At 40.6% G+C, this 24474-nt stretch overlaps 1 protein-coding gene across 11 annotated transcripts; it reads right to left on the bottom strand.

The window, feature by feature from the left end:
* Positions 1-9341: 9341 nt before the first annotated feature.
* On the bottom strand, positions 9342-24471 carry LOC117423504 (exocyst complex component 7-like). Of its 11 annotated transcripts, none has more exons than XM_058989782.1 (21): positions 24343-24471; positions 22515-22580; positions 21815-21999; positions 21578-21683; positions 20956-21178; positions 20276-20443; positions 18162-18254; positions 17382-17450; positions 16574-16719; positions 16049-16201; positions 15425-15523; positions 14801-14863; positions 14538-14604; positions 13308-13346; positions 12511-12576; positions 12110-12230; positions 11791-11886; positions 11045-11108; positions 10618-10659; positions 10158-10291; positions 9342-10050 (listed from the first exon to the last, which is right to left on the bottom strand). In XM_058989782.1, exons 1-21 carry the CDS (start codon positions 24469-24471, stop codon positions 9948-9950), a joined length of 2232 nt encoding a protein of 743 aa, XP_058845765.1. In that variant the 3' UTR covers positions 9342-9947. The 11 variants fall into 11 exon arrangements, with proteins under 11 accessions (XP_058845765.1, XP_058845768.1, XP_033895292.3 ...); XM_058989785.1 differs by lacking the exons at positions 13308-13346; positions 24343-24471 and adding exons at positions 17929-17941; positions 23498-23796 and having other exon boundaries at positions 17382-17488; positions 18111-18254; XM_034039401.3 differs by lacking the exon at positions 24343-24471 and adding an exon at positions 23498-23796.
* Between the last annotated feature and the right edge of the window lie 3 nt (positions 24472-24474).

Here is a 24474-nt window from a genome sequence, read left to right as displayed (position 1 = left end):
CTGTGTTTGCACCATGACCACTATAGCACTCACTGTGGACTTGTGATCATGTTTGTGTTAACTGTGGGTATTTAAATACTGGGACTATTATTTCGGGACCAACCCATGGATTAAACAGAGCAATATGCAAACGCTGTGTATTGCCTGTTATCATTATTGTTTACTGTTTGTCATCAGACTTTGCATTACAAAATAAACCTCCATTTCACCAGTACTTTGTTGTTTGTTCTTGTCTTGAGCACTGCATCACCTCTACACCTGCACACTGCAACCACACATAGCAATACATGGGTACTGCTGCTACGTGGTATGGTTACAGTACACAGTTTATTATGTTGCCCTGTGTTGTTTTTTAGTAGAGTGCTTGGATCTGAACAGGAATATTGAACTATTCTCCTCCTAACATTGTTTGTAAAGATATAGTCTGTACAGCTTGGCACTGTCTGGGACGATCTGTTTGTCCAAATGGGAGGATGTTCAGGATTCAAACAAGGAGAACTGGTAATCACAAATCTCAAACCAACTAAAACTGAATAGCTCATCACTGACTTATCCACCATTCAAGAGTTGAGAACATATTACTTACCTTCTTTTTCAAAGACCCCAATCTTAGTGTCAAGTGCATTCAGAACAGCTATTTGATCATCACGTGGAGCCCCCTGCCCATGCCTGCATGTTAGCACCAGAGACCCCCTCCTTTCCCCTTTATCATCCCATTGTGTGGATCCTCACAGGGTGAGTTGCTGTCTGTGCTGTGGTCCTGACTTCTCCGGCGCTGCTTGAAATATTCATACCGGCCTCTCTGTGCTGAATGTCACGGAGGGTCATTTACACATCACAGCCCAGGAGAACCAAGTACAGGATGATAATGAAAAGGGTTAAGGTGTCAACAGGCTTTACATTCCCTTAATAGAAAGCTTTTATGCACAGACAGCTCTGTTGAAAACCTATGAATTTGTCTTCCACCTGCAACATTAAAACTTCTGGAATATTTTTTGTTTTAAAACTGAGACGCATTGAGGGTAAATAAATGTATATCCAACAAAAAATGTTAACTCACATGCTAATGACTTTGAAACCAACTTCAGAATGTACGTTTCTCCTTCTAAGGAGTCGTGATTATATGACTGTGGCGGATAGTACATTTATTCAAGAGTAAAAGCCAAAATCAATGCCACATAACTCACATTATCCTTTGATGAAACTGAAAAGCAGCTTTTACTTTTGTTTCTGAGCTTTCTAAGACGTAATCTGTAAGTCGATAATGAGTGCACACATAACCATTAAGTAATCAACTGACTTCTAACCAGGGCAGCAGTAGCTCTGTGTTGGGCATAACACATATTTTCATAGTTCATAGCTACAATAAACAGAGATAAACACAACGCTTTAACACACGGTCATATTAACCGATCGCAGTTTTTAAATGCATTTTTCTCCACTGATTTGGCAGCTAGGCACCTGTGCTTTTTTTTAATAATCACTCACAAGCTTTGCCCCATGCTAACCTTATTTTTGACCTTCATGTGCAGTTTGGCTGTGCACTGTATTTTTCGATATGTGTAGATAAAGGCGAATAACAATGAAGTCTGGGGATTTTTTATTACGTCTATGTCATTTGTTTTTAAGGTTTTATTTCAACATTGCATCAATGTGCAACACAAGTGGGCAGTAAAAGTGATGCGACAAAGACATTTCAAAAGACGACAAGCTTTCCAATACAGGAGAAAAAAAGATGTTCAATCAATGTATTTGCCTAACAACAACGTTTCCCCATACGCAGTGAAATGTCGAGGTTTGCAAACTACATGCAACCACATCTTTTTTTTTTTATTTCCTCCCAAATTTGGTAAGCCCAATTACTGTTTATTTCAACCCGACTCAATGCTACCACCCCCGCGCTGACTTGGGAGACAAAGATGGACACACGCTGTCCTCCGAAATGCGTGCAGTCAGACGTCCACTTCTTTTCACTCTGCAGGCCTGCCATGCAGCTACCTCAGAGCTACAGCGTCGGAGGACCACGCAGTTCTGGGCAATTTACAGGCAAGCCCGCAGGCGCCCGGCCAGTCTACAGGGGTCGCTGGTGCGCGGACACTATACGTACCCACACAAAGTAGAGTGTAGCCCCCTCAAGAGCCCCCCTCAGCTCCCTCACCGGGGAGAGTCTAGCGCAGCTACTGAGATTAACCCTTAATCCGCAGCAATAATTGACGGAAGTCAGAAATGGGTACAAATGCACCCCACATACATAATGCTATTATGTTTTGTACTATTATTTAAACTGCTCTGTACTGAATAAATGCTGTTTTGAAGTGCTAAGCATTTTAAAAAATACTTTAGATATGGGTTTAATCACATGGATATCCCGCGATCTTCAAAGAGTTACGAGATATGCACTTTATAAACACGTTGGGGTGTATCTGCACCTCTTCCTGCTGATGAAGGGTTAAGTACAATTAATGTGCAGTAGCTCTTTTGCTTCCTTTTTCTTATTTCTTAACAAAACCTTTTTTTACGCCTACTCCTGCATTTCAGTAATCGCAGAGGCTTTTAAAGGTTCTTGCCGGTTCTAAAGTGTCTTGAAGTGCTGTGTGGGTATGAAATGTTTTTATAACTATGTATTTCACACAGACAACATACGTGACACGTGGCGTGGAATATAGCAGACAAAACTCATGCTCTGATTGGTTGAAAGTTTCTCAGCTGTACAGGTAAATAAAAAAAAAAAAATATATGAAATGACAGAGCCGACACCCTGTGATCTGCTTGCGATGACTTTCACATTGTATTACTCTTTGGTTATTTCAAGTCTGTTTTGATTAAGTACATAATGTTTACTGTTCATAAAATAGAAATGCATATAATGAGTCCCCCCCTCCCCATCGTCGCTAGTTTTCTCAAGAGTTTTTAAAAATACCTTTTGACTAGAGCCCACTGGTTTTAGTGCTATGTACCTATCAAGCATTTATACTGCAAGTTCACATCTAGTTGTGTTTGACTCGGAGGTGCCCACGCTGGTTTACAAAAGAAATGTTTTTTTTAATTTGAATGAATGAATAGGCAAGATGTGCCAGATACATTGATTTTCAAATTAGAAAAGAGTACCTTGTCAAACCATGTCATTGTTAATTCAACAGTCAACAGCCTCCCAGAACAAAAAAAAAAAACAGGGCCAATAATGTGCAGTAAAGAGGACTACATGTAATAGGACTGCATTGTCACATCTGTGGCTTTGTTACGAGCTCCTTTGTTTGGAGAAAAATGCAATTAAAAGCATTTATTCAAGTAGAACAATAATTAATAAGTTGAGATACAATACAGAACTAGGCAGAGAGAGAGGAATTCATGCGAGTGTAAATTTAGGTCGTAGCAAATCATTTATTTTCCCTTTTCACAAAAGAGGGTTTAAGCAGCGGTACTTGACACTGTTTATTTTCTGCCTTTCCTTTGTGATTTTAATTGATGCTTTTAACTGTGCTGCCGAGATCGGATCCGGGGACAGTGCAATTTCTCAACAGGAGCTTTCTTCTTTGGCTTGGGTCGGCCATAGTTTATCCGTTGAGAATCCTTTCCAGTCTCAAGCTCTGTTGTTACCAGATTCTTTGAAAATCCACTATCCAGTATATACAAGCTCTATATAAAGACCCGCTCACTATAAAGACTGCAGTGCAAGTCAGTTTCAAATCTTCTGTATAGTATGGATAGAGTTAGGGTCAGGGTCAGGGTCTGGGTTAGGATATGATTGCTCTGGAGAAGGATCCACAAAACCGCTCGTACAACTGAAAGCAAACAAGTACAACAACATCCTACCAATATAGCTGTGATTCCATGATATAGGTATGGATATATTGAATAAACAGTTGTAATTGTGATTCATTCAAGCATTTAATTTATTGAGACATACAAAACAACGTCAAAAAATGTGCAAAATGAAAACCTGCTCAACAAATTCCAGTTAAATTCTATTTCAAATAATTTGCATGTCTTTAGCACACTTGATTAACAGAATAAAATATTTCTTCTTTAAGAGCAGCATGCCGCTGATTAACTGCATAGCTAATTGGGTAAAAAAAAGAGAAGCAATAAAGAAATGATTTGTTACCTGTTGTGAACATTATATAAGCAGTGTGGAGTAGTGGTTAGGGCTCTGGACTCTTGACCGGAGGGTTGTGGGTTCAGTCCCAGGTGGGGGACCCTGCTGCTGTACACTTGAGCAAGGTACTTTACCTAGATTGCTCCAGTAAAAACCCAACTGTATAAATGGATAATTGTATGGTAAAAATAATGTGTAAAAAATAATGTAATTGTATGTAAAAATAATGTGTAAAAAAATAATGTAATTGTAAGTTGCCCTGGATAAGGGTGTCTGCTAAGAAATAAATAATAATAATATGAAGAAAAGCAACCCAGGTTCCAGCAAACAGTCCACATGAGACCAAAAGCACGGCTTGCATAAATTTGAAAAGGTTTCATTGCAAGCACTTCTCTCCTTCCCAGGAAGCACATGCTGCTTATTTATTCCCTGCTGCCTTGCCAGCCCTCCCTTTGCCCAGCGGTGATTGCTGAACATGTGGCTTATCAAAATCCTCATGTATTTGTCCTTTCTTTACTGGAACTGAGTCTAATCAGAAAAATATACAACTGGCCACGAAGCAAATTCATTCTCAATATTAATGTGCATTGCAGGCAAGCACTCAAACTGCCCATTACCTTCCACACTGCAACCCAGCACTCGAACGCACAAAGTTACTTAGGCCCCATTGTGAAGGTACAGCAGGTTCATTGTGAAATCGTTTGAAGCACTACATAGATTTTTTTTTGTTCACAGAGTTTGGTAGGAGTTTGGTAGAAGTTGGAAAGCTGAGAATTTCATTTTAATTTATACTGTCACAATCTTTCCAGGGGCTTTTTTTCATGCTGCACGGTCAGCATGCAGCTTGGAGTGAAATGAATCTACTGCACAAAGGGAAGTTTTAATCTATAGTGCTGTATTTAAACTAGCTGCATTGTTGAGGTGATATTGGGCCCTATTCACAAAACAGGACTGTTTAAAGGAATGTTGGTTAAGGATTGTTTTTTGCCATGTTCATTTTTTTAATTTAGCCCAAGGGAATGTCTATGAAAAAAAGAAAACAGTCCTTATAAACTTTCCCTAAAACAGCCCTTACAGTTCTGTAAATAAGGACTAACGTTGCTAGTGCTTAAAAAACAGAACAGCTGGAAACAGGAATGGAACAATGTGTTGTGGAGTAATGTGACCAAATGATACATATATCCCCTATAATCATCAGGCAGTAAAGATTTAATGAAATCTGGCATGGAGTGTACATATTTAAACAGAGAGACAAACATCTCAATGTGCAGGAAGACAACAAACAATGCTGTTCTAGAAACGTCATCAGGATACGGTGACAATGCGTGCCCTACTCCTGGATATCAATATTTAATGAGCTCAATAATTGCATATGCTGGTAGTCCATAAAATCTGAAGTGTCTGCCTCCAGTTAAATGAAAAATGTGAAGGGCCTGATGTACAAAAGCTTTTGCATCAATTTTACATTGCCCTCCTTCAGCAATAAATAACTATTATAAATACTACATTCAGCTACGCTTGTATCTTGGTAATTAGGTTGTTCCATGCTCAAGGCCCACAGTCAGGATTATTGGTTTAATTGATTTTTTGTGTTTAAAAACAAATAAATTTATCCCAGCACTCAATTTCTGCCCCGTCAGATTCAACCAATCTTCAATTGTAGTGTTTTAGATGTTATCAAAGTTTCAGCATTAGAAGCTGAGATATTGATAGATAGGACCCATTAAGAGTCTCTGAGATGGCACTCTGAGCCAATCAGCAATATTGACAAGAGAACAGAAAGAGAAGGACCAGGGCAGTTCAGCTGGTCATGTCTCAGGATGAAATTGCAGAGAATAGCTCTAGTAAACAGCTGTAGTGTGACACTGGATGAGTTGGGAACCACCACTGTAAAGCTATATTCTTGAAAGAGTCCTTTTATATAGGGTGTCTGAGGGTGTCAGGGGGGTCTGTGTCCTGCCCATGTAAAATTCTGTGAACCACCCCCCCCCCCCCCCCCCCAGGATTAAAACTAAAGAACCTGCATATTTGTCATGAAGTCATATTTTCCATATTTGTCATGAAAAACCATTTCAGCTTAACTAGCCGGCTAAAGCAGTTTTCAATAAGGATGCTGCCAGCCTTAGGACACTAGCACAGTAGGGAGCAAGCCCAGGTTTAGTAAGGAGTTATGCATTCAGGTAAGCTTGCCTGACATTAGCGTACAAAACATATTGTCCTTAAAATTGTACCATGCTACCAAGGACTTCCCATAAATTGTAGCAGCCCTTGATTTCTGATTATGCCTTAGTACAGAATCAGTGCTATTGTAGTGCCGCTGCCTTCCCATTCCAGATCATTTTGTAAGTGAACTCCTTTGCATTTGTTGCAATATATGCTGTATATAGAGAGACACAGAAAAATATATTGTGTTTATAGAAAAGGGGTTTTAAATAAAATACATTTATTACCTAAAACCTATGAAAGCTAGCTTGAAGGATTATGACAATTCAATTTGTTGAGTGGCCTGTGGCATCATACCATTGCGAGGTTAATTATTTTATCACCAGAAAAAAACGCCAGCCCCTATATTAACAACAGTGGGCTTGAGAGACACATTTTTTTTTGCAAACAGAAACAGGAGACATGCTTTCATCTCGCCTAGTCTAAACAGGAGAGAGGCTCTGACCACACTAGGATGGGTCTAGTTGTACAACCATGATTGCTCTTCCTATCTTAGTTCCTGTCTGAAGAAAACTGGGAGGCTGGGCTACAGGCGTTTTTTTTACAGTATTTAGGTTGGGAACATTAGGAACAAGAAATTTACACAACATAGTTTTTTTTTGTATCTCATGTCATAACTGATGTCATAGAAGGCAGTGTGGTCCAGTGGTTAAAGTCCAGGGCTTGTAACCTGACGGTCACTGGTTCAAATCCCACCTCTGCACTGACTGACTCACTGTGTGACCCTGAGCAAGTCACTTAACCTCCTTGTGCTCCGTCCTGCGGATGAGATGTTAAATCAATGTCCTATTGTAAGTGACTCTGCATATAATTCACAGTTCACAGCCTACCTCTGTAAAGTGCTTTGTGATGATGGTCAACTATGAAAGGCGCTATATAAAAATAAAGATATTATTATAATGTTGAGCATAACAGCCCTCTGACAAATTGTGTTTTTATAGCATCACACCCACGTCTAGCACCTGCAATAACAGTATTTGTTTTGTAAAATCCCTGAAACTCATTAGTGCTCTTTAACCATGGGGCTCCAGGTGTGTTTCACCACAGTAGCAGTTTTCCAATGCTGCTGTGCATCTTTCTAATAGGGAATCTGGCACAGGATCAAAACCTTGTGCAAAAACATACTGCAGTAAGAAAGAATAGCAGCAAATGGACTACAGGCTTTGGTTTTCATAATCCCCTAGGCAACCAGAACCTAGCCTCTTATCCCATGTTCTGCCTATCCCTGTGTATGAAAGAAATGTGTGATAATGATAATACATTTTAGAAGGCTTGCAATCCTCTTTTCTCATTTCCCTAATAGTGGATTTATTCACTCTGTTGATTTGAGGGCTCTATGCTATAAAATCTGCTTTATTTAGATTTAAAGGAGCTGAAGAACTCCATACGCTGTATTTAATTGAATCAGCTGAACCAGGCTTGCTTTTCACTGCTTTGTGGTTAATAGATCAGACGGGTTGACCGGTTTGAAAGGTCAATGAATTAATCATTCTGTTTTTAAACAATACACAGCTAAAGGGCACTTAAACAGTTTTCCTGACTGGCCAATGCATTTATGAAGCAAGAGTTTCCATAAATATTACATTTAAGGTGCAGGTTAACTCATAAGCAATGTACCAAAGCTACATATTTATATTCCCAGAAAAGATTAAGAACGTCCTAGTGAACTGGAATCAAAGAATTACCTGGTGCCAGGACAATGGGAGATCTCTATTTGAAGAGTTCATGTAGCGAATTGCACGGTATACAAATACTGGATGTGTATGTAAATCATACCAGAAAAGAGATGACTTGGTTTTGTGGTTATCTTTTTTTCTATCATCCAGAGGTGAAAAAAAAAGCAGCTGGAAGTTGTTTGCTTTAGCAGGTCACCAAAGGGAGCCTGCTATCTCATAACAAGTAACTCTAAACCCCCTGTGCTCAAACAGGGCCAGCCTAGGTGGTCTAGTGGTGGTGAAGTACAGCACAGTGGGTACAGCTGAGGGACTGGGAGATAGTGGAGCCTAATGGATCAGAGCTGAGGGACTGGGAGATAGTGGAGCCTAATGAGTCAGAGCTAAGGAAAAACAGTGCTCATTATTATTAATAGTAATACCTAAAATATTGCTTCATATCAACGTGTAGAAATGATGTCATCCTGTTAGAGAGAATTTCTCCATTTGTTAAGGGGCACATTTTGCTGTTAGAAATCAAACTTGCAACCAAATGACGTGCTGGCTTTTAGTCTGCTCACAAACAGGCTAAGGGAGTTCTAACCAAGGTGATAATTAATATATTTTTTGTTTGTATTTTTACAAAATTACCTTAATTATTTGCTCAGATACAGTAATTGCATTAGCTTATAATTGTATTTTGCTGCCATTGTCGATATAATTGCATAATTATATTTGCAGTTCTTATTTATCGGTCTCACACCAAAGCTCACTCAGCAGTCACTCTCACCCGCCACTAGAGGGAGACTGTCACAAAAGATTCAAACCTGTTCCTATGATATGGAAGATCAAGAACGAGACGACATAGAAAAGAAGAAAAGTTTCGCTGCAAAGGTGGATGAAGTCTGCTTTACGCTGTATATGCTTGTCCTGATGATTTATTCAGCAGTCTTGCTTTAAATGTTCCTGAGACAGCAATGTTAACTTAACCAATTTTTTGTGTATCGCATTCCCTGGGAATTCAGTGTAAAGAATTGGGTTTCCTTGGAGAGCTAGATGCTTGTATTGAGTAGTTTAAATTGTTACAAAAAAAATACTTGTGCTGCCTTTTGTTGAAGCCTTATGAGTACTTTGGACAACTGAAAATATTGTTTTAAACATTATATGTTTTATTCCTTCTACACCAATCAACTTCAAAATGCAGCACCAGTGATAAAAACATGTTCAAAAAAGACATTGAAGAAAACAACATTGGTGCTAAAAAGACCATTCTGAGCACACAGATGGAAACAATGACAGCTACTGATAATGTTATAATGGAAACAATGATAGGTATTGATAATGTTACAAAGTAACTGCATGTTCCATAGTCCCTCAAGTAGTATTATTTATTATTATTTATTTCTTAGCAGACGCCCTTATCCAGGGCAACTTACAAGTGTTACAAGATATCACATTATTTTTACATACAATTACATTATTTTTACATACAATTTATACAGTTGGGTTTTTACTGGAGCAATCTAGGTAAAGTACCTTGCTCAAGGGTACAGCAGCAGTGTCCCGACCTGGGATTGAACCCAAGACCCTCCGGTCAAGAGTCCAGAGCCCTAACCACTACTCCTTGATTTTAATGTGTGAACTTTTATGTTTCTTTTCCTACATACTGACCTGAGTAAAGTCAGAAGTCAAATTGGGGTCTTTCTGTCTGTTTAATGTTGAAAATATGAAATCAACTGCAATTGTGTTTACAAAGAAATCTGCAACAATACAACATTCCAGTGTTCTCTATGGGACAGCATACCAGATGTCTTTAAGGTCTAAAAAGAATGATTCTCAAGAAACATTGTGCAATATATTTGTTTAATGTTTAACAATAACTAATTTACAAAAGTTAATCTTGAGCGTCTCTTAAGGGAGGTGGAGGCAGCGCGGGCTGTGCCGAGCAGGGCAGGCGATCAGTCGCAGGCTGAGGTTTATGCTGATGTATCAAACAGTCTCTCAATCATTGCCTCCACTTGCTCTGGTCTGTATTTGTAATACTTTTCTGGGTTCTTAGTAAATGAGATGTTGGTATATCTGCGGGAGTAGAAAAGACTGTTAAAGGTCCCTATTCCAGTCAGACTTGAGCACCGTGATAAAATAAGTAAACAAAGGTGTTCAAGACAAAATGAAAGTGCACATACCTCTGCAGAAAGGCCCTGTACGCCTGCGTTATCATCCTCTTCTGCGCCTGGCGGATGGCATCCCTCTGGTCTTTATCAGGGATGGCCCACACCTTCTGGATTTTACACAGCTCCTCCAAACCATCATTAAAACCCTGCAAACCGCAAACAGAAAGAGTCATCATGACACTGAACTTGTGACTGCACTGTGATCCCAGCTGAACTCTTTCAGCACTCCAGGGTTGTTCTGAGCAATTTTCCAACACAAATAAGAAGTGCACACTGGCAGGTGAGCAATGCTTTCGGGTCTTTAGTTAGGAGGGTTAACAGAAGTGCATGGCATCCTTAAGCTTCTCCTCTGGCAGGTTTATTTGGACATTTCTTTTAAATGTGGAATACAAGCAGAGCCCCCCCCCCCCCCCCCCCCCCAATAATGACCCATGCAATGCCCTCTATACATATATAACATTGCTTATCATACCTTAAATTTGTCTTTAATCATCTGTCGTTCCTTATCTTTTAACTGAAAAAGAAGATCTGTATTATTGTGGGTCACAGATAAAGATGTTTCTCCAGCCCAGCCAGCAGCAGGTTTACTAAGGGAATATGCAATGTCAGGATGAATCCAACAGAAAGGTGCTTCAGGCTTGCAAGCACTCCTGAGCTTTGTGCATTAGCGATAGAGAGTATTTGATACTGCACTGCCCCTTAATGTACACCAGGCTAGTGCAGATAGAAAAACAATGTAATTTACTCAATAAAGCATCAATTGTCATTGCAGAACAGAAAAAAAACACATAAGCAATTCAATAATAACATATTGTATCGATGAGCGCATAATAAATCTGAGAATGTCAATGAGATGATTGCTGATTTCAATGATAAAGTATTAAAGTGTGATTGCTCACCTTGGCCCCAGGTTGGAAGGCAGGCATGTTTCGATCTGTAATATATTCTGTCACCTTTAGCCAGCTGCAATAATGCAAAGCAGGTCAACAGAGGTTTAAGGGTTGTTCGCTTTAGAAATTGGTTTGTTTAAAATATTACCTGGCAATAAAACACCCTTCTGGAACTAACTTACAGGCAGAGTGCTGCTTTTAAAATCCTAATAAAACCACCATGTCTTGAGAGTAATGCAAATAATGGACATGCTTTTTTTTTTTTCTCAGGCCAAAGCGACCTCTTTGAGTCAGACTGCCACATTTCACAACATCGTTTTGTAATCAAGCTAATGTAAATGTAGCAATTTCTAGTATTTTACCTAAGAAATACAACTCTGTGGCAGATGTAGCAGTCTACAGCTATGGCCAAAAGTTTTGCATCACCTAGAGTTTAAGGATTGAGACATAACTAAAAAATAAACTACATGAACATAATTTAGATATTTTATTTTACAAAATGTAATCAAAGAAACAACAAAAAATGATATCGCAAAAGTCTACCATAAGCCATAATAGTAGTAGAGTATTTCACATTTTTCAATTTGTGTCCGTTTTTTGTTAATATTGTTAACGTAACATTATTCAGCAGGTTTCATTCGACTTTTTGGCCATAGCTGTACACTGACTGCCTTCATTCCCAGGGTTGCCATTTCCAGGCTGTCTGCCCCACAGCTTGCACAGTTTAAAAGAGTGCTAACGAAGGGGAAGCTCACCTGCGCTGATAGGACTGGATCTGCTGCTCAATCAGCTCCCTGTACTGGGTCTCTGCCTTCCTTTGGGTCACAGACACCAGCTGGATCAGTTCAGACCTGGGGAGTCATGTGACACGTAAGCACTGAGTGCATCAGACTCAGAGGTGAAAATATCAGCCAATCACGGTAAGACTACATGAAGTGGTTGTAGAGTGGGGGGTGTCTTTTTGAGGAAATAAAAGCCTGTCGAAGTAGTACAGACAACATGCTGCCCCCTGTGGCTGGCTTGCCATGGTGAATTAGTTTACACCGACCCAAGGAGCTGCTTTTGAGCACGTACTTCTCTAGAGACTTGAGGGTGTAGTTGTAGTTGTTGTGCAGGAAGATGGCACTCAGTGCGGTGTCTTCATACACTTTGGATTTGCTCAACAGATTCAGCTGCAAGTTGCCCAGGACTTTGCCTTTAAAAGGAAGCAATACAGGGCGGTTATTGACATAGTGAATGTAGTGTGCATAAAAGCATTGTCCTTTCCTAAATGCAGTGCACATTTTCAGTATCACACAAAAGCCATCAAGCCCTTACTAAATCTGCTCTGAAATAACGTACTTCAATCATCTATAATCTACTTTAATTTAAAAAATGATTTCTGAGACCCATGCCAGGGTGCAGGACTAATGGGAGACTAGCCTCATTGTCTAATATAACCCTATCCGGTTCCTAGTTGTGAGGGTTACACTTACAGATGTATGTACTGAGGAGCCTCCTACTGAACTCGGAGCTGTAGCTGCTTGCTGATGAACTTGTTTCTGAAAACGAAAGTATGTTGGTAAAGGAGTTAAAATGTTTGCATGCACACAATATGAATACCTCCAGCTTCATTTTCCATTTTAGACTCTTGACGGACATCAACCCTATTTCTGAGTGTTTGCATACACTGGTTCAGTATGAATGGTTCCTGAGTTGTTATAGTTAGTATACTCTGCTTTAATAAGAGCCACAGCTCATACATCACTAAAATGCAAACACTGATCAACATACTGAATCTCATGTAGAGCACCACACAACCTAACAGCACAAACACACACATCGCTGATATTTTCTCTCTCACTACAATCACTAATATTAAAAGATGAGTCAACATTAAAACGACCAATGCATAAATTCATGGCAACATTGCATTCTGTAAGGCCAAGGTATTAGAAATATCATTGGACAGCTTTACATTTCAAGCACTCCAGCAGCTCAAGTAGCAAGCTGTAAAGACAGCTACTGACAATCCATGAAATACACACAAGTGTAGGAACACTAAACATTAAACTTTTTTTTTTTTTTTTCTGAAAATATTTAAAGACGGGTCTAATATGCTTTACGTTGATCTAAACCACACAGATTCAGTGATACTAACGGTATATTTAAAGGCCCTAAAAGGAGTAACAAAAATTGGTTACAGCTTAAAGAGAAAGTCTTTTCCGCTTAAACTGCAGCTGTGACAGACGGTAGAGAAGGGAGACACAGTCCATGTGTTTTCTGTGCTTACCTCGGGGGTCTAAGGGAATATTGTAAGTGTCCCCAAGAACTACAAGGTACGTGCAGAGCCAAGAGAAAGAAAGAGAGAGAAAGAAAGAGAGAAAGAGAGGCAAAGTGCACCAGGTTAGAGAATCTCATTAGTACAGAGTTAGCAGACCCAAGACAGACAGGTGTAAGAGAAGCAGCGCTGTTAAACCTTTGTTGGCTGCGTTTTTTGTACAGTATGCAAACATGTAACGAGAGTGAATGTGGCTTACAGGTTAAATGGGAAAAAACAGGTCAAATAAAAACCTTGACAGTCCAGTTAGCTTACACCTCTCATAGGGACACAAACTGTCTTCTACCTTGAAATCGGCTTGCCACGACAAAGATGTGACTAAAGTGTGTTTGCTAAAGAGACTGCAGGACAGTAGCTTGGGGGTTTCAGCCATCAAAGGGTTAACCAAGTGGACGTGATGTAGCAGCAGCAGCAGAAGCATCAGCAGAAGCAGCACTTTGGAACCAGAGGTATGAAAGGAGCTGAAAGCAGTGATAGAAATGGAACAGCGGGAGGGAGGGACTGCTGAAGATATACCCCATGGAGTCATGAGAGCTGGATGGTTCATATTCCTTCTTCTCTTTGCTTACAGAGCAGCCCTGCAGATTCACAACTGGGGCTTTAAACATTTAATAACATTGTGACCCTTGCAGCTGGAATCTCTAGACTGCGGTTTCCTCTGAATCAAACAGAAGCAATCAACGCAGTGTTCACAATTTTAGTAAGCGTGAAAAGCCAGCAGTGTAAATCTATTGAGCTTCCCTTTAGCAAAAACTTGAATCTATTTTAATGGCCTTAGGGGGACCTCTTTCTGTCAAATACGGTTCTAGTTTTAAATGAAATTTAGCCCAATTTCCATCTGCAAATGAATCTACCCTGGCTCACGTTGAACTGTCCCCAAATGAAAACTATTACAGAATAATGATTGGTCTTCACTTTTGATGCAAAGTAGTGAATACTTCTACATTATCACTTGTGTGTTTGAGTTGTGAAGAATTTCAGATTTGCAGCGGGATGCATTTTGGGAATTTGCCTTAGTGCACTGTTTAAGTCTTATAAAATGATCAGAATTAGGCCAGAAAAAGGTCTACCACCTACAAGTATGCCCAGGTATCTCTCTAGACATGTGCATGGGATCTAATGACTGTTCTGTGGTCTATGGTAAAGTATACTGCCAGTAGTTCCACACTGAACCACCCCTACCTTGTGATGCCAGCATTGCCCCAGCCGTCTCCTGGAAATCCAACAACTGCTGGAGGAACAGAATAGCCTAGAAAACAAAAAGCCAGGGACTTGTCAACACACACACAAACTGCAGCACATCACAAGGCTTTATTCTCATTGATTTAAATGCCTGTGATTTAAATGTTATATGTTCTTAAACTAATATTGAAGCATGTATTTGATTTTTACAATTTTTTTTTTCAGCACGCTTGTCAATTTAAATGAAAAGGATGAGTACTCACATTGCTAGTCAGTTCATGAACTGTCCCATCCTTGGGCATGTTGTACTCTTTGTCTGGATCATTCTGTTCAAACACAAGCACAATATCACATTTTGAGCCACCAATTTTGCTACGCAGACAGATATCCAAGGACTACTATCAATTAAAACCCAAACTCTATGCAAAGCCCTCCGTGGAGAGTGGATTTAAAATCCAGTCTCAAAAATAACTGGCTTCTATCGTGTCATTTTATCCATGTCCTTCTAGTGGCAAAATAATTGGTCCTGGTGCATACTAGTGAGAAGTGCTATATTCAAGATGTGCCTGATTTTAAATGGTTTAAATGGTAATTCTGAACAGAAGCGGAAGTAATTTTATCCCATTTCTGTGCCACAAGCACTGCTATTATCCAGTCTCCCTCTGAAATCCAATCACAGTCCGATTATGAAGCACAGGCTGCAGTACATGTCAAACTAGTTATTAAGTGAAACAGGAAATCCCTTTTCCAAGTCTGAATAGTTTACTGACAGCACTTCTTAAGCACACTATAAAAAACTGTCATCACTGTCTCTGTGCAGCACAAGCATGCCTCCCCCCACTGCAACCCCTGTATGAAAGGTCTTCCAAATGGAATCAATATTGTACCTTGATGCTGTCAGCAAATTCCTCCAGTGCTTTGGCTCCTATGGTTTCCATGGACGTTATCAGGGAGGGCAGCTTGTTCTTTGTGCTGGCAGCTGTGCCCTAAATAAACACACACACACACACACAGGGACGGTTAAGGCAGGGGTGGCCAATGCTGGACCTGGAGAGCCACGGGGTCTTCTAGTTTTCGCTCCTTCCAAGTTCTTAATTACTTAATTGAAACAATGGGTTGGGTTAAAGTATTAAAATAAACTTTGTAAAAAAATCAAGACTCGAAGTCTAAACCATGAGCATGCAAAACAAATATTCATTGCTCTGGCCTAGACTTCCTGCTACAAGTGTTTCTACATTCCTTGCAAAACTGGAGACACGTATTACCATAACGGAAAGCATGTTTAGCAGCCCTATAATACAGGAGTGTCTGCAATAAACTCTATTTTAGGAGACTGCACTTGTTAGGATGGGCTAATGGGATTTTTCCACCAAACAACAACTGGTGCTATTTATGGTGACTTACTTTAAGAAAAAAAAAAAACATAGGTAAATGGCAGTTAGGCAAGACTCATGGCACCCTCCTGTGGCAGTAGCCATGTATTGCAGAGATCTGCAGCCCCAATACTGTACCTGCAGGACCTGGTCAAACTCAGGCTTGGTCTGCTTCAGGTGCTTGAGGATGGGGAATATGGTGAGCACAGCAGAGTAGTCATGCCGCATGATGGCTCGACGGGCTGCCGACACAATGTTGTCTCCTTCCAGCATCAGATTGTCCAGGGCCTCCTGTTTCACAGCAAACAATCAATCAGTAGAACACACATAGACCTGTAAACGTGCAACGTCCCATACAATTTGTTATTAAATATTTTCATATAGTAAGTAACACTTTGTTGGCGTTTACTGGAAGACATTACCAGTATAACAAAAATGCAACATGGGAAAAAAATTTATGATTTATATTATTATATATATATAACCTCCTACTGCTGCAAGTTGTATCAAGACACCCTTTCTAGCAGATGGAGCATGTGTCTACAACGGATTTTTATAAAACAGTGCATGAGCACCTTTTATAAAAATGAATAATAATAAGGAGAAGAACTGCCGTTTAGGCACATGTCCCAGTTGTAACGTTACTGTAATCATTGCTCTGACCTGGATGAGCGAGTCGAAGGTCTTCTTTTGGTGGTGCTCGGGGATGATGTAAGTAAGCAGCTGGTACTCACTCTGCGCCAGCTTCACAAAGGCACTGATACAGTGGATGTAGGAGTCAATCTCGATATCCAGGACGTCATCCTTACCTGTGGGGTACACTGCCCTGGTCAGCACAACCTTGAACTCCTGTGATTAAACTTTCTATCCTCGGTTCTCTACAGTATAAACTTGCAGGGCTTACTCTACTGTGCAACTTTAGTCAAACCACAGAAACTGTGTTTGCTGGATGATATGTGTAAAAGACTTGGGTTTTATTTAGGGTTGTATAAAATGTACTCTGTGTAACCATACTGTATTATAAATAGATGAGACCTCTTATGGTTTTTACTGCCAATATCTTACTTTCAGCTAAATCTATCTAAAGTTTGTTCCACTAGAGAACACATATGCGTCTTTGGTTTTCATTTTCTAGAGCTGTAGTGGTGCGGTTAAGGAACGTGGGTGTTACTTCAGTCCAAAACCTGACATCATAAATTTTTTTGAAGGAGTGATCGCTTTGGGAGGGGGGAGGGGGAAAGGGGGGGGGGGGGGTAGTTTAGAACTGAAAGGGTTAAAAGGCATTTGGAAAGTGCTGTCCTCTAGAAGAAGTTTAAAAAAATTAAAATAAAAAGGGTCTGTACAAGAGGGGATAGATGGTCGAGAATACAATGTCGAAAGTCCCACCCCCTACCCCTAAGCAAAGTAGATATTTAAGCCCTCAAATACATGGTTTCTCTACGTACTGGTAACCCTAGTGCCCTATACTTACCTGCAGCAGCCCCGTGCCTCTCATTCAGGGCGTCGGAGAGGTGTTTAACCCTCAGGTCGTGATCGTGACCTAGTTGGGTGCCAGAGCAGTGAAGACAGATTGGAGGGGTTTATCCTTGGGCAACTGCTTAGGCAAACTGGCAGGCCTGAGACTTCCTACAGACAGACAATGACCCGCGGGCACCCAGCTGGGAAGAAGTGGGGGCTTTGTACACAGGTGTGTGTGCTCATGATGGTAGGTGCGTGACTGCAGTTACCTGTACATGTGTGCTTACGCATGCATAGGAATGTAAGCACATATTTATGAAAGGTGTGTGTAAAGTGTATATGTTGCGCTGCGTTTGATAGGTGACAGATACAGAGGAAACAGCAATGGCAGTCACAGGAGCTTCTGATTTCCAATGCAAAATGTACCTTTTAGGGTCTAGCTTATTGCAGTTTTAGATTGAAAATGCAATCTATCTACTTAGCCTTGTTAATAGACTACACAGCTGTGTCTATCCTGCTGGACCGACGCTACGATTCAAAGAAAGAGAGGCTTTGGTAATATCCAAGGATAATCTACATCAGGATTTCTTCTGACTAGATACATGCTGCATCATACACCCCAGGTCTGCATAATACCAGAGTTTGAATTGTTGTAAGTTCCCTAAGCTCCTGTGAGGCCCTAGTGGCTGACTGTCACCCATCACTTGCTGGAGGTGTGACAAAAAGCCCCTCTGCACAAGACACACACCAGAGCGTTTGGTAAACACTGCACCGAAAGATGAGAACGCATTACCTTCCATAGGCGTGAGGTTAGAGCCCCCCTTTTTCCCATCCAGCCCATGCTGAGAGTATTGTTTCAGGAGGTTCTGAGCCTTACGGATTGTGCCTGTTCCCATAGAACAAGAGGAGGGGAGAGATAGGGACAGCAAACAAGAAGGGAGACAGAAAGAGACAGAGCACCGGGGAGGAGGATAAGAGAGAGGAGACAAGATCTAGGAAGTGAGTGATACAGCACCACCACATCCCTCCACCACACCCACATTCAGCACTAGAGACCCGCGGCTTCAACTTGACAAACACTGACAGGCATGTACAGAACAATTTAAAACAATCGAAATATAAACAGAAAATATAAAAACAGGTTAATTAAAAAGAAATAAACTGCATCATTATCACACAACAAGCCTTTAGGTTTTAAATAAATGATATAGATGTTCTACTCATCAAAATGCCCCTGACTTAAAAGTACTCACCAACTTTTTCAAAGGCAATTTAATATCGTCAATGGCAATTAGACTGCGTTACACTGCAATTTGAGTTATTCTGCGTTTCACAGTGGGCTTAATGACTGTACACCGGAACATGTGACCTGCCCAGTTTAACCATTATCATCAAAAACCTAAAATGGAACAAACTGCTTTACAACAATGTATTTTTAATACCTGTGCTGAATCAAACACACCAAACAATACAATTAACATGTTTACACAATTTAAATGAGTAAGTTAGTACAAACACACCAGTGTAAAGCTGAACAGAGCATTCATACACTATTGTCCCTGCAAGGACCTACCTTGATACAAGAGTGCATGTGGTTTTTATAAGCAGCGCTACACGATGGCTGGTACCTACGCTAATATATTCATTAAAACAGACAATGGAAAAAATGCAATCAAACAAACACTGGCTTATGACGCAACTAAGCAAAATGAATTAACCATTACAAACTGGTGAAAGCAAAGCTGCAGGGCTAGTGAGAATAAGACGAACATAATGTACAACGCAAACAATGCAGATGCTTGCCATTAAGGAATTGCAGCATGGTAGTGAACTAGCCTTCCATTATACAGAGTTTACCTGTAAGGTTTTAAATATGACCAAACTATGCCAGTTTAGTCTGCATACCACTTATGTACAGTAAGTGCAATTTTTTTTTTTAATGCAAAAACATCTGTGGTTTTGTGAACTTTATCCATAGCCTTCCATAATAAGTGAGTGCATAATAAGATGCAGCTCCCAAAAATGTAATCTCCTCTCCTTGAAAATAATGGGAATAGCTTTTTTTTTTGCCAACAGCTTAATTAAAACCAATTTCTAGATGTATGGATTGATGGAGATCACTATTCAAATTGGCCATTGTAATTACTTCAATACAGGACCAGGTGGTCTCCTTGCACATTATATACAGAAATAGGAAGACCACAGATTGCTGTGTGTGTGTACTGCATGTATGCCTTGCTTCTAGCACATGGAAGTGAATAGCTAATATTAATTATGAAGCTTATGCTGTCCCTGAACTTGAATCAGTTAAATATAAGCAAGGCACGAGAGCACACTGAAAAGGGTCTTTACCTGGGATGAAGACTGTGATTCATAAATGAAAAACAAAAAGGATAATAAAAATCAACAAAATAAGGAAAACAGAATAGTTTAAGTAGTTGTGGTGGGGACACAAACCACATCACTTCTTTCTATGCAAGGATCTGTGGATTATTCTAATCAAAGCATGAAAACACTGACAACCAGAAGTATGGACGTGGCAGCCTCTTACAGTATTGAATACACATTTTAATAACTTATGTGCAACAGATATCATAGCTGTTTCTTCCCAAGCGATCTAGAATGACATTAAGAGAAAAAGCCACCTGATGCAGAGCACCAGTGCACCGAAATGAATTATTTCCAGAAACTGACTTTACCCTTTTATGTCCAAGGAAAACAAAAAGGCCCAGAGGGACTTCTAGATTTTAAGTTCTGTGATTTACAGTCTAGGCTAACAACTTTATTTGCAAATAACTGGACCCTGTTTTCTTAGTCTGGAGCCATGCAGACGGGAGTAAAGGGAAGGTGGTCAGCCCCGAGGGAAGGCTTTTGGGAAGATTCTGGGAAGGCGGCCCCGGCACTGACCTGGTCTCTTGGGTGGTTTCTTGGTGGGCGTGTCTTTGCGCTTGTTCTGCACGGCCGGGGAGTACAGCACCCCCGAGGAAGAGCTGCTCTTGCGGAAATGCTCCTTGAGGCTCTTCACCGAGCGGTCCAGCTGACTGGAGCGGATCTGGAAGTACACGTTCATGAAATCTGTGGGCAGAAACACCATGTTAAGAGATGCCCCCGAGAGCTCATTGATGTCTTCATAAATTGTACCTGTTTATTTATTTTTTATATGATGGATATTCATGCTAACCTGTCTCCACCACACTTACTGTTGTGTTGGAGAAGGACCTCCCTGGACCTTTCTGCTGCAATCAGCTCGAACGCTGATCCTCTAACTAATGATCCAGATGTTGGGGTTTGTCTGCTCTCCCATTTCAGGGTTCCCTTCTTCCTTCCTGCCTGCGCCTCCTCAAACTCTAAACCTGAACCAGAATTAATGCAGCCTCTTTTTGCTTCTTACACTTTTTGCTTTGGGAATTCAAACTTGAACATTCCCCTATTTTCTCCCTTTATATAATACTTAAAATCATCCCATAAGCTCAAGTTTTCTCGCACTTTAGCTTCATTCAAACAACAATAACATAATTTTAAAAGATATTTCGGAAAGACTACATTAAATTGAGTGAGTGTCGGCTGTGCTAAACAGGCAGGTTTACCCTGGTTGCGGCCGTACTCCACCAGCCAGCTTGAGATGCAGATGATGTCCTGCAGGACCGTCTCTGGAAGGTGATCCAGGGTGACCTCCTCCTGGGTGTCCAGCTCGTCGTCCGCCCCAATCATGTCCAGGATCAGAATGGGCGGCACCGGCTTGCTGTAGCGGGTCAGCAGGCTATGGAACTCTGCCTCCAGCAGCTCCTTGCCCTTCTCAAACCGGACTTTCTGGGGGAGAAAAGGGACAGCAGGTGTCAAGACGAGACCAACTACAGCTGAGAAACAAATTAACTCTGGAGATCCAAAGGTAGTCAGGCAGTCACATGACAAGAGAGGCTAGAAATTGTCCCGCGTCAGGCCTGTGGAATTCATGTATGAACCAGCCTTGTACATTTACCTTTAAAATGCGAGGCAATGTATTTGCAATACAAGACAACAGGAGCAGAGCGTATTTATATGAACATAAGAAAACAACAGAGGGAACTGGGTGACAGGCTAGAGTAGTCAAGCAGTTGTTTCTCTTGTATTGTGTTAGTTTGTGTGCTCTTGAAATGCATGAATGATCTGCTGCCCTGTTCTGGTGATCCATGCAGGAAACACTGATAAGAACGTCACAGGGTCACTCACCACTGTGTTGAGCTCTGGACTGTCAGGGTTGTTGTCCTGGAAGTACTCCACTGCCTTCTGGATTTTAGCAATACAAGCCAAGTATTCATCGAGCCGCCCTGAGGGACTGAAGCAAGACAAGGGACAATGCATTTAAGAAAGTGCACCCCCCTCCACTGTAGTCCAGTACCACTGTACCATTTTCAAAGCGATTGTAAATCTTCCATAGGCATTCCACATACAGTAGCACTGCCTTACCCCTCCTTGATGATTTTATCAGTGTCCTTGGCCACGTGGTAGTAGCTGATGACGTGGTCCATGCAGGACAGGGTCTTGTCCACATTGTCCTGCAGCCGCTGCAGGTTCTCTGTCTGCTTGTGGACCGGGATGATAGAGTTCTCCAGCTGCATTAATCTGCTTTCAAAGGAGGAGAGGATGGAAACCTGCATGGCAGACGAACAACATGACAGTGTGGTTGTCAAGTACTTCAGTTTTACTTCCAGACTCAATTTGGAAATGAAAAACATAACACAGACCTATAAGAACAATTCTACAAATCTATGTATTTAGAGCAAATCCAGACCAGAAAACACACTGAAGAGAGTAACATGCATGTGGGAGCGTGTAACCATTTTGAAAATGTTACCCCAACTAGAAACTGACCACTTTTTTATACTAACATGAGTGCAGTGGGAATAGCAGTAGCGCTAATGAGAACCAGGTATTTGATTAGAAAGAGATAGCAATTATATATTTAAGTGCGTTTTTGCCTTGAATACAGTTTTATTACTGCTTAAACATAATGAACTGGTCATTTCGGATTCAGTAAAATACAGAATCTCATTATGTTGCAGCTTAGTAAGGCATGCACAATGATGTCTGTTTTACGGTGAATGTCCATTTAATAGATAAGCACAAGGTGCTTTAGATCAATAACACAGTGACAACTGATTCTTACCATGCTGTTTGTTAACTGGTCGCTTTTCTCCAAGTTCTCTCGAATAAAAGAGAGAGTGTCCTGTTCCTGTGAGAAGAGAAGAGTCATACTCAGCAGAGATGGGAATAAGACTCCCATTGCATTGCTATGGGAAACTTATTTCGATCCCTGCTCAACAACAGACACTTTGCTATTGGATATTACAGACCCCGCAGAAGTATCTTCAAGTAAGCAGACTGGAATTCTGAACAGACCCATGACAAAGTCAACTTTGTATTGTAACACTTGAAATGTATTTGCTTATGATTGTAAGTCGCCCTGGATAAGGGCGTCTGCTAAGAAATAAATAATAATAATAAATAATAATAATAACTTTCTGTGATGAATCAGGACACGGTTTACAGAAATTAGAAATATATAATTTACTTTACTGCTATATTTCTGGAGGCGATCCTACCATAATACATGTACTGTGCATCAAGTACACATGATAAGACATGTCATTAATACATAGCCTACTACAAACAATTATGTTATTTTCTGCACTGCACAGGGATGAAGTAAGACTCCTATTGCACAGCAGCTTCACCCATTCCAGGTTTTACTAGGAACTTGATCAGCCACAGTGTATAGTAGGTAAGAAGCTAGTGTGTATTACTAAACTCATGGTAAAACCAGGAATGGATCAAACTGATACGCAATGGGAGTCGTATTTCCATCTCTGTTGTGTTATAAAATATCATAATAAGCGGGTTTTTACAATGTGTAAAACACACAGGAATTCTATAAATTCGTGCGGTATACTTCCTTTTATTGAAATCAGTTGCAATATGTACACTAATAATACTACTACGACTACTACTAATAATAATACAAAATAAACAGAGTACACCAATTCCTACCTCAATAAATACTTGACGGTTTTTCCAGAGGTACAACCCATAACAAATAACCCATGGAAATCGTCGCCTCACTTTTTGTTAGATAAAGTAATCGACACAAACCTGTTTGAGTTTCTCGTCGATTTCCCTTTTCCTCGCTGATGCATCTTGCGTAGGAATCATTTTGCCGAATGGTACAGTCGGTGATCTATCTGAACGCTATTCTCTTTTTGTTATTATTATTTTAACCTACATTAGCAGCAAAGCCCTCCTCACAACACCGGGACTTGTGCTTCCTGCCTGTCAGCCGCTTCACTTCCTCCATCCGATTCCTTTCGCCAATGACAAGCACGAGGCGCCATCTTGGTAGTGGCAAGACGGATTTACAACTACACACAATTGTGCCACAGTGTGTCACTCAGTACCACTATACTGCAGTGGCTATTGCTAAATATTAGTTAGCAGTGTAGGTCCGCACCATATAAATGCTGTTTGATGTATATTTAAATAGATAAATGTAAACTTTTTTAAGTCAGGGTAGGGAGCTTTATGATTAGTTACACATTACCCTTTTACATACATATATATATTTTCTTTCCTTGGTACAGTTTGAGACCCCATAACCTCCCCTTGCTGCATGGCTGGAACTACCTTCCCTGAAATTAGGGTTGCCACGTCTGAGGTACAACAAACAGGGACCTCCGAACAGAAGGGGGGTTGTTAAAAATGTAAACTCTCTTTAGAAATCCTATATTCGTCCAATTAGGAAACATTGATAATATTATTACTAATATAGTATTGACAGCCAATTCACATCGTCCGTACTATTGCAGTAATATCGTATACGATTTAACTTAAATTTATGGTTCTGGCATTCAGTGTCCTGGGAGCATAATGAATTCCCTGGACACCTCCCTAAAACCGTGACGATCCAGGCAAAAGAGGGACAGGGGGCATGGCAATCCTACCTGAATGTCTAAGCTTAAAGGATCAACGCGGCGTGCCTGTGCCATCACAGCACCACACGTGTGTGCTGCCAGGCTGAAGACAGAGTATGGGACCCGGAAGTCCCTGATCCAGAATCCTGAATCCTGCATTAA

Source organism: Acipenser ruthenus, chromosome 17 (assembly GCF_902713425.1).
Source record: "Acipenser ruthenus chromosome 17, fAciRut3.2 maternal haplotype, whole genome shotgun sequence".
NCBI lineage: Eukaryota > Metazoa > Chordata > Actinopteri > Acipenseriformes > Acipenseridae > Acipenser > Acipenser ruthenus.
This window is presented reverse-complemented; position numbering and strand designations above follow the sequence as displayed.

Coding starts and splice junctions, on each gene's coding strand:
- LOC117423504 (XM_058989782.1), bottom strand. CDS start 24,471: ATGCAGGATTCAGGATTCTGGATCAGGGACTTCCGGGTCCCATACTCT. Junction 14,864..15,424: donor AATTTGCTGACAGCATCAAG/GTACAATATTGA, acceptor GTGTTTGAACAG/AATGATCCAGACAAAGAGTA. Junction 12,577..13,307: donor TATTCCCTTAGACCCCCGAG/GTAAGCACAGAA, acceptor TTTCGTTTTCAG/AAACAAGTTCATCAGCAAGC.